The sequence below is a fragment of the Dipodomys merriami genome, unplaced genomic scaffold (genome assembly GCF_024711535.1).
Source record: "Dipodomys merriami isolate MVZ:Mamm:240054 unplaced genomic scaffold, mDipMer1.0.p SCAF_7, whole genome shotgun sequence".
NCBI lineage: Eukaryota > Metazoa > Chordata > Mammalia > Rodentia > Heteromyidae > Dipodomys > Dipodomys merriami.
The window spans coordinates 34,665,037-34,678,347 of NW_027206290.1; the positions used below are offsets into that span (position 1 = coordinate 34,665,037).

At 41.6% G+C, this 13,311-nt stretch overlaps 2 protein-coding genes across 3 annotated transcripts in view; one reads left to right on the forward strand and one right to left on the reverse strand.

The window, feature by feature from the left end:
* Positions 1-2,795, reverse strand: part of St7l (suppression of tumorigenicity 7 like) — a 59,905-nt gene extending 57,110 nt beyond the window's left edge. Inside the window, exon 1 of one of the 2 annotated variants that reach the window (XM_070006309.1) lies at positions 2,741-2,795. In XM_070006309.1, the coding sequence (XP_069862410.1) occupies position 2,741 (1 nt within the window). In that variant the 5' untranslated portion in view covers positions 2,742-2,795. Of the gene's footprint in view, positions 1-2,241; positions 2,611-2,740 lie in introns of those variants that run through there. The other variant, XM_070006308.1, reaches the window with a different exon arrangement.
* Positions 2,796-3,008: 213 nt separating this feature from the next.
* Capza1 (capping actin protein of muscle Z-line subunit alpha 1) overlaps positions 3,009-13,311 on the forward strand; it is a 50,051-nt gene continuing 39,748 nt past the window's right edge. The window contains exon 1 of the mRNA XM_070006312.1: positions 3,009-3,201. Coding sequence (XP_069862413.1) covers positions 3,121-3,201 — 81 coding nt within the window. The 5' untranslated portion in view covers positions 3,009-3,120. The remainder of the gene's footprint in view (positions 3,202-13,311) is intronic.

Genomic DNA, 13,311 nt, shown 5'->3' on the forward strand with positions numbered 1-13,311 from the left:
ACACACACACACACACACACGCACACACACGCACACACGCACACACGCACACACGCACACACGCACACACGCACACACACACACTAGGTTCAATCTCCAGCAAGGAGGGAAAATGCCAGAGTGAGGATAATTTAGTTTGCTCTTCAACAGAAAATTTAAAAACTAAAGAACTTGCAAGTCACAAATTAGTCTATAAAGATAAGAAGTTAAACAAGCATACTTTTACAAAAGCAGTTTAAAATCATTCTGTAATGACTTTTGTGAAATACAAATCAATACTTTAAATTTGAGGGAAGCAAACAGTGTGTTTGGTAAATCAGCAAAATAGCTCAAAGAGAAAAGGCATAGAGCCCTGTATCTGACTTACTGAAATCCTAGATCACATTCTTCACTTTAAATAATTATCTCATGAATACTTTTAAAAACTGGTCTTGTCTTTACAATAAAAAAAATTATTAAAAAAAAACTGGTCTTGTGTATCACCTTAAGCAAAAAACTTATCATTACCATTTTCTGATGTAAAAAACATAAACCGAAAAAAGGAGTGCTAGAATATTTCTCAGAGTAGTTGTAAAGAATGATATAATGCAAGAAAAAATAAAATGTTGCTCTCTCCTAATGTTTCAAAGAGAGGGAGAAAAGAAAAGAATTGTGCTGGGAATGTGGCTCAAATGGTAAAGTATCTAACTAACAAGAACAAGGTTCTGAGTTCAAATCTCAGTGCCACAAAAAAAGAAAAAATCAGGCCAGATATGGTAGCTTACACCTATAATCCCAGCTACAAAAAGACATAAGTAGAAAGATCATAGTCCAAAGCCAGCCTAGGCAAAAAGGCAAAAGCACAAGACCCTATCTGAAAAATAAGCTAGAAAGCAGTAGAGGGTGGGAGATTAAGTGTTAGAACATTTGTCTAGCAGTGTGAAGCCTGGAGTTCAAACTCCAGGAGCACCAATGTTTATATGAAAGTTAGCTACTCTCATCTAAATGGTGCATCCAGTAGACTTGAGTAGAAAAATAAATAGATTGTTGAGTGTGGTGGTGCATGTCTATAATCCCAGTACTTGGGAGGCTGAGGCAGGAAGATTTTAAGGTCAGGCCCAGTCTGGGCTACATATTGAGGCTCTACCTCAAAATTACCTAAATAAATAAAAATAAACGATAAGCCTAATGCACATTTCAGCAAGCATGCAAACTATCAGTAAGCACTTTGTTTACCTGATATGGATATGAAATTAGCTCTTTAGAGTGTTTATATCTGAATTTATATGTATCTATCTACCAATTTTTTTTCAGAACATTATCTCAGTGTTTCATGTCACTTCATGGAATAAAAATTGCCTTCCTCTCTAAAGAAAAATTAAGTACTGTATTGACAAAGCCATTCCTTAATAGAAACATTTCCATCGTGTTCTAAATTTGCTGCTGAGTATGAATGAAATACATTGTCAGAGGCTCTGACGTCATCCACTGCATCCTGTCTACAGCTGAAAAAAAAACAACTGTATTTGCAGAATCTACTGGGCTCAACACTTATTAAAAGTCTTTACTCGACTCTATGACAAGCACTCCACAAAACAAACACACCGAGCTTCTCTCTCCTCTCTCTTTCCCTTCCCTGTACTGGTCTATTTTATCACTCAAGATAAAGCCTACAAGAACAGATAATAGTATCACGAAAAAATAATATATATTTTTTCTTTTTTATCAATTAACTATTTCCCAGGTATTTTTTAAACATAACGATACTTATTTCCTGGTACGTTTCTGAGATCATCGTATCACAGACATGCTCAGCTTTGTGGTCTGGGTGTGGGTGGTCTGAGCAGGCGGATTCTCACAGGATCTTACAAATGGCTAGGGCTATCTCTGCACTCCGTGTCCGGGTCTGAGAGTGCTATCTTTTGCCCTCCTCCCCCACGGCCCCCCACCTGAAGCGGGCCGGTGGTCAGGTGGCTTCCCCCCACCCACCCGAAAAGGCAGGGAGGAGAGGGCGGATCTTCAAACCTTTAGGGAGGAGCCGGTGCCCAGCAGCAGCTCAGCTCTGACAATCAGCTGCGGTGCTGTGGCCCGAGAGAAAAAGAACCCACCGGATCGGGCACCGTCAACTCTTTCATCGAAGACCTCCAGGACGGCAGTGACCATGTACCCCCTGCGCAGCTCTGGGTCCCCCCTCTCCCGCCTCTCCTGGGCCGCCCCCCCCGCCCCGTCCCCGCCCGGGAGGTCTGGGCCTCTCTCTCTCACCCGCTGTCAAGTGGTCACACAGCCTCAACGGGACCCTCAGAGCGTAAAGCAGCCCCAGCCCCGCCACGAACCACAAAAAGCCCCCAGATCCCGCCAGCCCGGCCCGCAGCCGCTCTTTCCAGCCCAGCGGCGGGCCCAGGCCGTGGGCAGAGGCAGGAAAAAAGGCCGCAGCCGCCGCGGCTTCCCCAAAGCCGTCGCCGTCCGCCATCTTGCCGCTGCCGCAGGCGCCGGCAGCTCTGGGGGAGTGTGGGGAGGGGGGGGCCCGGAGGTGGGCCGGAAACGGGGAGTCGGGAATGCTGGGATCGTGGCGGACCCGAAGTTGGCCTTAGGTTAAAAGCCGACTCTTGGGAACCCAGCCGAGGAGACAGACCTCGGAGGTGGCGGGTTGTTTACGCCTTGGTTGGGGCGGGGGGGGGGGGGGAACGGACGGGGACGGGTAGCTGCACCTATTCTGCAGGGAATGGACTAAGAAGGGACGCTGGAGTCGCGGTGGTTTTACTTCCAAACGAGATGAAGGACGTTGGTCACCCTATTGGAAAAGCCACGGGTCGCTCCAGGGCCCCGAGCAGCTCTTAGTGCCTGGGACTCGGCTGCCATGGAGATCGCCGCGGCTTAAGGCGCCAACAGTATTCGACACGCGCGGCCCCGGTGGAGGAAAGGGGAAGTGACTCAGTGGCAGAGACACAATACTTGAAACCCCGGAAGGCAGCGCCCAGGGGCGCGGACGCTGCCGGCCGCCCTCACATCTCGCGTTTCCGGGAGGGTCCTTCCGATTTCCTCCTCCCGCCGCGCCCCCCCTCCCCCCGTGAGTCCCCTCTCCTCCCCCTTCTCCCCACCCCTCCTCCCGCGGTGATTCCATCCCTCAGCCTCCTTCCCAGCATGCCTTGCGCCCGCGGCCGGGCTGGGCCAGAGCAGCCCAAGATGGCCGACTTCGAGGATCGGGTGTCGGATGAGGAGAAGGTAAGGGGGTCCGCCTCTCTCACTTACCTCCTCCCCCGACCCAGGACAGGAGTGCGGCCTACCCGGAGGGGGAAGCCAGGCCGCGACCCCAGGAGGAAGGAGGCTCTGTGCCCGTGCTAGGCCGCGCTGTTTGCAGGCGGGACGCTTCCCTCTGCCTCAGGGTGGCCCCAGTTCCCCACGCCTCAACGCTCCTCTTCCTCCCGGACCCGAGGCACAGCCTAGTAGTGGCTTCCTTGCCAGAGAGAGGAGACTTTTCCCCCCGTGGAGTGGTGACCGTGGACTTGTTTTTTCTGTCATTTTCAGCGACGTCTTTCGCAGCAGTTACTTTGCCGCCTCAGGCTGTCGGGGCTCCCCAGCCCCCCCCCCCCCCTGTTTTTAGATATGATTGGGGCTAGCTTAGGGCGAGTCACTTCCTGGTCAGGGTGGCCTCTTAACTTCCCCTCTTGCTCCTCCTTCCCCAGGAAGTGATATTGCTGTCACGACTCCCTGATGGAGAGTCTGGTCCCCTTCACGCCTGTTCTCGCCGATCAGTGGGGCTGGTTTGCTGTAATAAATGTCTAAGGCGCAGGTTATATGGCTTCAGAATTTGATCACCACTTTTGCCTTGCAGATGCGCCTTTGATTTGTTTGTGTATACATAACAGCCCCTAAGTGATTTCATCTTTTTGAACTCACTCACCAATACACAGATTATTTATGTATTTTTGCCAATCCTGGGGCTTGAACTCAGGGCCTGGGCACTGCCCCTGAGCTTCTTATGCTCAAGGCTAGTCCTTTACCACTTGAGCCACAGCACCACTTCTATCCTTTTCTGTTTTTTTGTGGTACTGAGGACTCGAACCCAGAGGCAAGCGCTCTACCACTAAGCCCCCAACAATATTTTAAAAAAAAGTTTCAGGATTCATGTTAGCAGATAAAAATAATAGATTTTTTTTTAAACTTCAGAAAGGCTTTTTTTCTAGTACATAAATCTCATGTGAACACACTCAAGTCTGGACGAAGCATCCTCACTTCTTGGATGCTACCTCCCCCCTCGTGGGGTCTGATTAGAGTTGGGTTTGTCAGCATGCAGTTCACATGTAATTTATTTAAAATGTATTTTGAACATATTCTTTTTTTTTTTTTTCTTTTAATGCCAGTCCTGAGACTTGAATTCAGCGGCTGGGCACTGTTACTGAGCTTCTTATGCTCAAGGCTAGCACTCTTACTACTTGAGCCACAGTGCCATTACTGGCTTTTCTGGTTATGTGGTACTGAGGAATCAAACCCAGGGCTTCATGCATGCCAGGCAGTCACACTACCACTAAGCCACATTCCCAGCTCTGAATATATTCTAACTTAAGTGAATAACCTTTTTTGAACGACAACTCCATACATTTTTCCCCCTTCGGTGCCAATCCTAGGGCTTCTACTCAGGACCTGGGTACTGTGAGCTGTTTTGCACAAGGCTTTGCTCAACCACTTAAGCCACAGATCCACTTCTGGCATTTTGGTGGTTAATTGGAGATGAGAGTCTCAGACTTTCTTGCCCATACTGGATCTCAGCCTTCTGAATAGCTAGACTTTCAGACATGAGCCACTGGCACCTGCTGGCCTTTCTAAAACAGTCTGTCAGACTTCTCAATAAATGAAGAATTTTAGTGTCTGTAGAAATTAGAATATTCTGTTAACTTTTATAAGACGACAAGAATTTTGTCTTCTGTTTTCTAGGGTAGTTTTACAAAGTATGCACCATTGACTGTTCTGTAAGATCTAGAGACAAAGTATTTATGATGGATCTAGGAGTCCTCTGTAAGAATAATTTGACTTACACTACATTACACGCTGCTTTGAAATATTGAGAAAAGTATCCAGACCCTTAAAAGCCACAGAATAAGGTTGTCTGGGGATGTAGCTCAGGGGCAGAGCTTGCCCTAACATGTAAGGATCTACATTCAGTGTATGCATACCCACACAAACTCACAGAAAGCTACTGAACACTTTAATATCACTTTTTTCTTATTTGAAAATTCTCATTAATATTACATGATTGAAGAAAAACAGACATCTTTATTTTTTAATTTAATTTTATTTTATTTGTGAACATACTGTACAGAGGAGTTACAATTACATGGGCAGGATAATGCATACATTTCTTACCAAGCATTGCAGCCTCCTCCTTTGTTTACCCTTCACATCCCTTCCCAGCCTCCCCCCCAATCCCAATCCTTCTCCTTCCCCCCCTTCCCCCCCACCGACGTTGTAAAGCTCGAAAAACAGTCATCTTATATGAACTTACCCTATCCTTAAACATCCTATGTAAACTATAATAAAATACTTAAGCAAATGGTTATGATTCAGATGAGTTACAGTGAAAGTCCTGGGATAAAATATTTGTTAGAAAACAGGGTCTTGCTAGCTGGGACTAGTTTAGAACTCTATCCGCTCATCTTAGCCTCCCAAGTGCTAGGATTACAGGTAGAAGTCCATTTACTCTAAGCAAAAGTGTTTCCAAACAGAGTTTCATAATGTAGAAAAATAAGCTTTGAAGTTTTTGTGCTCAAGTCATACACCTTATATATTATATATATATGAATAAATAAAAAATACATTCAAATAAACAAGTATATTAGAATAAGTGAACCATACTAGAATACTTTTTAAATTAAACTTTGGCAATAATATATTTTAAAGTGCAAATTAAATTATGTTTGATATTGATAGTGTTTTTAATTAACCTATGAACAGTTTTCTTTTAGCTTTTACCATATTTTTGTTGCTTAATTTTCTTACTTGTGTGTTTATTGTTTGCCTTTACTGGGGCTTGAACTCAGGGCCTCTCCATTGCCACTGGTCTTTTTGCTCCTGGCTAGTGCTCTGTCACTCTCAAGTAGTAGAGCATTGATTTCCATCTTTTTTGCTGATTATTTGGAGATGAGCGTCTCTCAGCTTTGTCTGGACTTGCTTTGAATATTGATTCTCAAATCTGAGCCTCCTAAGTAGGTAGGATTGAGACAGGACATGCTGCTCAGGTTGCTTAATTTTAATAGTTATATAATAAGCAAAACATGGTAAATCTGCCAAAAAGTGCTGATGACTTCCATTTATGTTTAGCAAGGTTTTAGATTAACCATATTGTCTTTTTTTAGTGTATATAATCACATATAGTTAACATAATAAAATCCATATGATTTGAGATTACTAAAATTTTGTTAATATCTTCTACTTACAGATAAATCCAATTCAGATCTCTCTGTGGATCTGTTAACTTTGTAAGATTGAGTTCTCCTTTAGTTTTGTTTGTTTTTATTTCTGTTTTTGTTGGTTATGGGGGTTGAATTCTGGGCCTGGGCACTGTCATTCAGCTCTTCAGCTCAAGGCTAGCGCACTACCACTTGAGCCACAGTGCCACTTCTGGCTTTTTTCTGCTTATGTGGTGCTAAGGATTTGAACCCACGGCCTCATGCATGGGAGGCAAGCACTCTACCACTGAGCCAACATCCCAGCCCTCTCCTTTAGTTTTATATCTATCTATCTATCTGTCTGTCTGTCTCTTTTTCCACTAAGCTTTCAAATTCCTTTTAAAATTCCTTCTAAATTTAAGAATTGAAAAAGGCCAAGAGTTGTTGATATGAATGTCTTAGGATTTATAAACCACAAGTAACAGTTAAATAAGACTTTTTATCCTTTGAAATGTTTACACTGGAGGCACCATTACTAATGTGTAACATCAAAATATATATTTTGGTCGGTCTTGGGGCTTGAACTCTTCTGGACTTGGGCACTGTTCTTCAGCTCAAGGCGAGCGCTCTAACCACTTGAGCCACAGCATCATTTCTGGTTTTCTAGGTTTATTAGAGATAAGAGTCTCAGGGACTTTCCTGCCCAGGCTGGTTTTCAACCGTGATCTTCAGATCTCAGCTTCCTGAGTAGCTAGGATTATAGGCGTGAGCCACTGGTGCCTGGCTTAACATCAAAATATTTTGTACCTTAATATCTATTTTGAATTCTTTTGGGGGGAAATCTAAACTTTCCAGGTTTTTATAAGTATCAAAAAGCCATAAACCCTAAGGTAAATTTGGTGATTATGGTTTGTGATTTTCTTTCAAGCATTTCTGTAAAATCAAGTAAATCCATCCATTCTCTTAACCAAGTACTAAAGTTTTTAACCTTTTTTTTTTTTTTTGGTCTGGTCCTGGGGCTTGAACTCATAGCCAGGGCACTGTCTCTGAGCTTCTTTTGCTCAAGGCTAGCGTTCTACCACTTAAGCTACAGCTCCAATTTTGATGTTTAATTGGAGATTAGAATCTCATGAACTTTCCTGCCTGGGCTGGCTTCAAACTGTGATTCTCAGATCTTAGCCTTCTGAATAGCTAAGATAACATGCATGAGCCACCAGCACCTAGCTTTTAAGTTTTTAACATTTTATAAAGAGGAAGTTGGGTTTTTTCACTTCTGCTTTGTTACCTGAAATGGTCATGATGAGCTGTCTAAATAAATCAGGAAGTGAAGAGTGTAATAACAAGAAAAAATAAATGCCTTTAGTCTTTAGTTGAGTTTCTCAGAATAAACTCCATTTTTCTAGGTACTTTTTAGATTCTTCTAAATGTTTAGCAAGACCAAAATACTCTTAACAAGGAAGCTTGAAATATGAGTTGAATTTATTTGCCTTACCTGTTACCTTTTATTTCATGATTCAGCTTTTTAAAAATGAATGTAGAGAGAATTCAAACATCAATGTATACAACTTCAAAAATACTTTAACTGTGGGTGGATGTATTGCTTTACAATTTAGTTCTTTGGTACCATTAGTAAGGCAGTTTTTGTTTTGTTCTTTTGGGTTTTTTTTTTTTTGGGGGGGGGGTCCGGTCGTGGGGCCTGAACTCTGGGCCTGGGTGTTGTCCCTCAGCTCTTCAGCTCAAGGCTAGAGAGCTCTACCACTTGAGCCACAGTGCCACTTCCGGCTTTTTTCTTTTTGCTTATGTGGTGCTGAGGAATTGAACCCAGGGCCTCAGGCATGCAAGGCAAGCACTCTATCACTGAGCCACCTTCCCAGCCCCCTAAGGCAGTTTTTTGAGAAATAGATTTATAAGGATGTAGAAAATATTGTAAATGATGCTCGAATTTGAAGGTGCTAATTGAGCCATGAAACTATTACACTTTCAGCTCGGACTTCCTTAATTATGTATGCATCCTTAACTTACATATTGCACTTGTAGAATGAAATAAGCCCTGAAGCTTATTTATTATGTCCATTTTTCCAGCAAGGAATCTATTACCATTCATATTATCATTCTGTGTCTACACTTGTTTTTAGTTTGCTTTGCTGCTCTGTTCGTACAGTTTGTTTTATTTTTTTATTTTTTTTATTTTTTTGTCGGTCGTGGAGCTTGAACTCTGGGCCTGGGCGCTGTCCCTCAGCTCTTCAGCTCAAGGTGAGCGCTCTGCCACTTGAGCTACACTTCTGGTTTTCTGTGGTTTATTGGAGATAGGAGTCTCACAGTCTCTCCTGCCCGGGCTGGCTTTGAACCGCGATCCTCAGATCTCAGCCTCCTGAGTAGTTAGGATTACAGGCGTGAGCCACCAGCGCCCGGCATAGTTTGTTTTAAAATCTTGGACAGAGCACAAAACCCAAGCAGGTACGGACTCTTGTTAAGAGTATAGGTATGCCACAATTTCATCTAGAATGTTATCTTACTAAAGCTAGCCTTAATGCTAAACATAATGAGTCACAAAACTAAGACCCTAGGTTGCTTTGTTTGGGTTTTCTTTGGTTTGTTTGGTTTTTAGTAGTATTATGGTTTGAACTCAGAGCCTTGAATTTCTTAGGCATAGTTGCATAGCTGGTGCTTGAGTCCTACCTGCAACAGGCTCTTTGCTGGTTGTTTGTATATGTACTGTCTCCAACCTTTATTGCTCTGATTGTCTTCAAACCAACATTATCTGTATCTTAGTCTCCTGAGCAGCTAAAATTACAGGAGTGGAACCACTGACACTCAGCTTTATTTATTATTTTATTTTTCAATTAACTACACGATATTGTTCATATACCATGATCGAGAATTTAAACAATTTAGGAGATTTGGGCCCTACCTGCTATGTGTCTAGCCACCTATGTAATTTGGGGAAGATTACTTAAAATCTATAGATGGATCATAGTTTCTTCTAAAATAGAGGAAATTAAATCACACTGTCCCAGTAAAGTTTAATGAGCCTTTTCAAAATCTAATAAAGAAACCCTGTATTAAAAGTTGAAACATTAGAATACTTAAAGAGTTTTTGTTTGTTTGTTTTTTTGCTGGTGCTAGGGCTTGAATTCAGGGCCTAGGCACTGTTGGTCTCCAAGCCTTTGTGCTCAAGGTTAGTGTCCTACCATTTGAGCCACAGTGCCACTTCCAGTTTTTTCTGAGTGGTTTATTGGAGATAAAGTTCACAGATTTTTTTCTGTCCAGGCTGGCCTCAAACTTGTGATCCTCAGAGTTTAGCCTCCTGAGTAGCAGGGAGTACAGACATGAGCCACCAGCTCCTGGCTCTAAGAGGTTTTCCCTATGATTGCCTTGATAACAAGACTGAGTTCCTTGGTAAATGGAACTGTGTCTTTTTGTCTTGGTGCTCAACATAGCATACAGTGAGGCACAGACTTACTGTTATGAAAGAGATCACAACTTCATTAGGTTTCATGTTTCTCATTGCTCTTTCATCTTCTAAAATACACCTTCTCCCAAATATTTCTGGTACTCTATAAGTATTATATTTAGAATGGGTGTATACTTTGGGTGTCTTAATGCTTCAGTGTCTGAGCACCTGTTCCTATCACGGATGCTCTTTTTACTCCACTGCCGTGAACATTCAGTACCCCAGAAGCATTTTCCTATAGCTTCCCTAAAGCTATAGAGCATTATTGATACCAAAGTCACTCATTTATTTATTTATTTGCAAGGAGCCTTGCAAAGCCTCTAATGAAAAGTATTTGTTGTCATTTATTTCACCATTAGCATCTCCTCTCATGTTTGTTCAGTATTTAAGTCCCATAATCTCTTCCTTCTTGTCATCAGATTTTGTTGCTCCATTTTCATTCATTAAAAAACATTAGATATATAATCACATTATTAAAATTAAAATTGTAAAGACATGAGTAAAAAGGCCCTTCCTACCCCTTTTCCAGTCTCCCTTGTTTTCTTGAGAAGTAGCCAATATTACCTTTTGTATTTTTTCTATGCATCTATAAATAAAATATAAACTTTTCACTTAAGAATATTGCTAACTTGTTCATACTCCTTTTACTATTGTCTTCATTCAGCAGCTTTTTTTTTATTGTAAAGATACTATACAGAGGGTTACAGTTACATGAGTAAGGTAATGAGTACACTTCCTATTGAGCATTGTTACCCCCTCCATTGTTTTCCCCCTACCATCCCTTCTCTCCCTACCTTCCCCAAGGTTTGGTTTTTTTTTTTTTTTTATTGTGATTAAGTGATTACATAATTTCCCGAATTTCACAGTATTGTGGAATAATGATGCTCATTTATTTTTTTTTTTTTTTTTTTTTTTTCAGTGTACAAGTCTCTTTATTTTTTTTTTTTTTTTTTTAATTTTTTTTTTATTGTAGAGATACTATACAGAGGGTTACAGTTACATGAGTGAGGTAATGAGTACACTTCCACTTCCTCTTGAACATTGTTACCCCCTCCATTGTTTTCCCCCTACCATCCCCTCCCTCCCTCCCTTCCCCAAGGTTCTTTTTTTTTTTTTTTTTTTTTTTTTTGATCGTGATTAAGTGATTACTTAATTTCCGGAAATTCACAGTATTGTGGAATAATGATGCTCATTTAAAGTCACAAGTTCATTCTAACTTTCCTGGAGCAAATTGTCTATCACAGTCTGTAATATATAACGGTGCTCATATGTTATATACCATATATGTGATCAGCAGCATGGGGATATTTAGTAGTGGTTCAACCAGATGAGTGGGAGTTCTTTGTTTCTTAAGTCCTGTTAGTTTTGTCATATCACCTAACATTTTGGATTCATCATCCACTTATCAGGGAGACCATGTACTGTTTGTCTCTTCGTTCTTGGCTTACCTCGCTCAACATGATTCCTTCTAGCTCCATCCATTTCCCTGCAAATGCCATTATTTTGTCATTTCTAATGGCTGCATAATATTCCATTGTGTATAGATACCACAATTTTTGGATCCATTCATCTGTGGTGGGGCATCTAGGTTGTTTCCATATCCTAGCTATTGCGAACAGTGCTGCAATAAACATGGAGGTGCATGTGTCCTTGTATATTGGTTCCTGTTGTTCAGGGTAGATGCCTAGAAGTGGTATGACTGGGTCGTAAGGGAGGTCAATCTTTAGCTTTCTAAGGACCCTCCAGACTGCTTTCCAAAGTGGTTGTATGAGTGTACATTCCCACCAGCAGTGTAATAGCGTTCCTCGTTCTCCACATCCCCTCCAGCATTTGTCGTTGGCTGATTTGTGGATGTGGGACATTCTGACTGGGGTAAGGTGGTATCTCAGGGTTGTCTTTATTTGCATTTCCTTCACCACCAGGGATGATGAACATTTCCTCATGTGTTTCTTTGCCATTTTTATTTCTTCATTTGAGAAGTCCCTCTTTAGTTCCCTTGCCCATTTAGTAATTGGTGTGTTGGGTTTGGGAGGGATTAGTTTCTTGAGTTCCCTGTATATACAGGATGTTAACCCCTTGTCTGATATATTGCTGGTAAATATTTTTTCCCAATTAGTTGGTTGTCTTTCTAGCTTGGTTGCGATAGCTTTATCTGTGCAGAAGCTTTTTATTTTAAGGTAGTCCCATTTGTCGAGTCTCTCTCCAATTTGTTGTGACCCTGGGACTCTGTTCAGGAAGTTCCTTCCTGTGCCTATTAGTTCAAGTGTCTCTCCTACTCTGTCCTGCAGTAGTTTCAGAGATTCAGGTTTAATGTTAAGGTCTTTAATCCATTTTGAGTTGATGTTGGTGCATGGTGATAGGCTGGGGTCCACTTTTAGTTTTCTGCATGTGGCTGCCCAGTTTTCCCAGCACCAATGGTTGAAGAGGCTGTGTTTCTTCCATTGTATGTCTTTGGCTCCTTTGTCGAATATCAGCTGGCTGTAGGCCTGTGGATTTATTTCTGGATCTTCTATTCTGTTCCATTGGTCTTCGGGTCTGTTTTTGTGCCAGTACCATGCTGTCTTTGTTATTATAGCTCTGTAGTAGAGTTTGAAGTTCGGCATGGATAGCCCTCCCATATTGTCTTTATCCCCTAGAATTGTTTTGGCTATTCTAGGTCTTTTGTTGTTCCATATGAATTTTTGGACTGTTTTCTGTATTTCAGTGATGTACGTCATTGGGATTTTAATAGGAATTGCGTTGAATTTGTATATTAGTTTTGGAAGTATTACCATCTTTACTATATTAAGTCGGCCTATCCAGGAGCATGGGAGGTCTTTCCATTTCCTAGTGTCTTCTGCAATTTCTTTCTTTAACTTTTTATAGTTCTCATTAAATAGTTCTTTTACATCTTTGGTTAGGTTAATTCCTAAATATTTTATTTTTCGGGAGGTTATTGTGAATGGGGTTGCTCCCTTTATTTCCCTCTCTTCCTGTACATTATCAGTGTATAGGAAGGCAACTGATTTTTGTGGGTTTATTTTGTATCCTGCTATTTTGCCAAAGTGATTTATGATTTCTAAGAGTTTGGGGATGGAGTTTTTGGGATCGTGGAGGTATAGTATCATGTCGTCTGCAAAAAGGGATAGTTTAACTTCTTCTTTTCCTATGAGGATCCCTTTAATGTCTTTTTCTTGCCTTATTGCCCTGGCTAAGGGTTCTAGGACTATATTGAAGAGGAGTGGAGACAGTGGGCATCCTTGCCTTGTTCCTGATTTTAGGAGAATTGGTTGTAGCTTTTCCCCATTAAGTATAATATTGGCTATTGGTCTGTCATAAATGGCTTTTATTGTTTTTAGAAATGTTCCTTCTATTCCTATTTTCTCCAGAGCTTTTAGCATGAATGAATGTTGAATTTTGTCAAAGGCCTTTTCTGCATCTGTAGCGATAATCATGTGATTCTTGACCTTGGCTCTGTTGATATGTTGGATTACATTTATTGACTTACGTATGTTA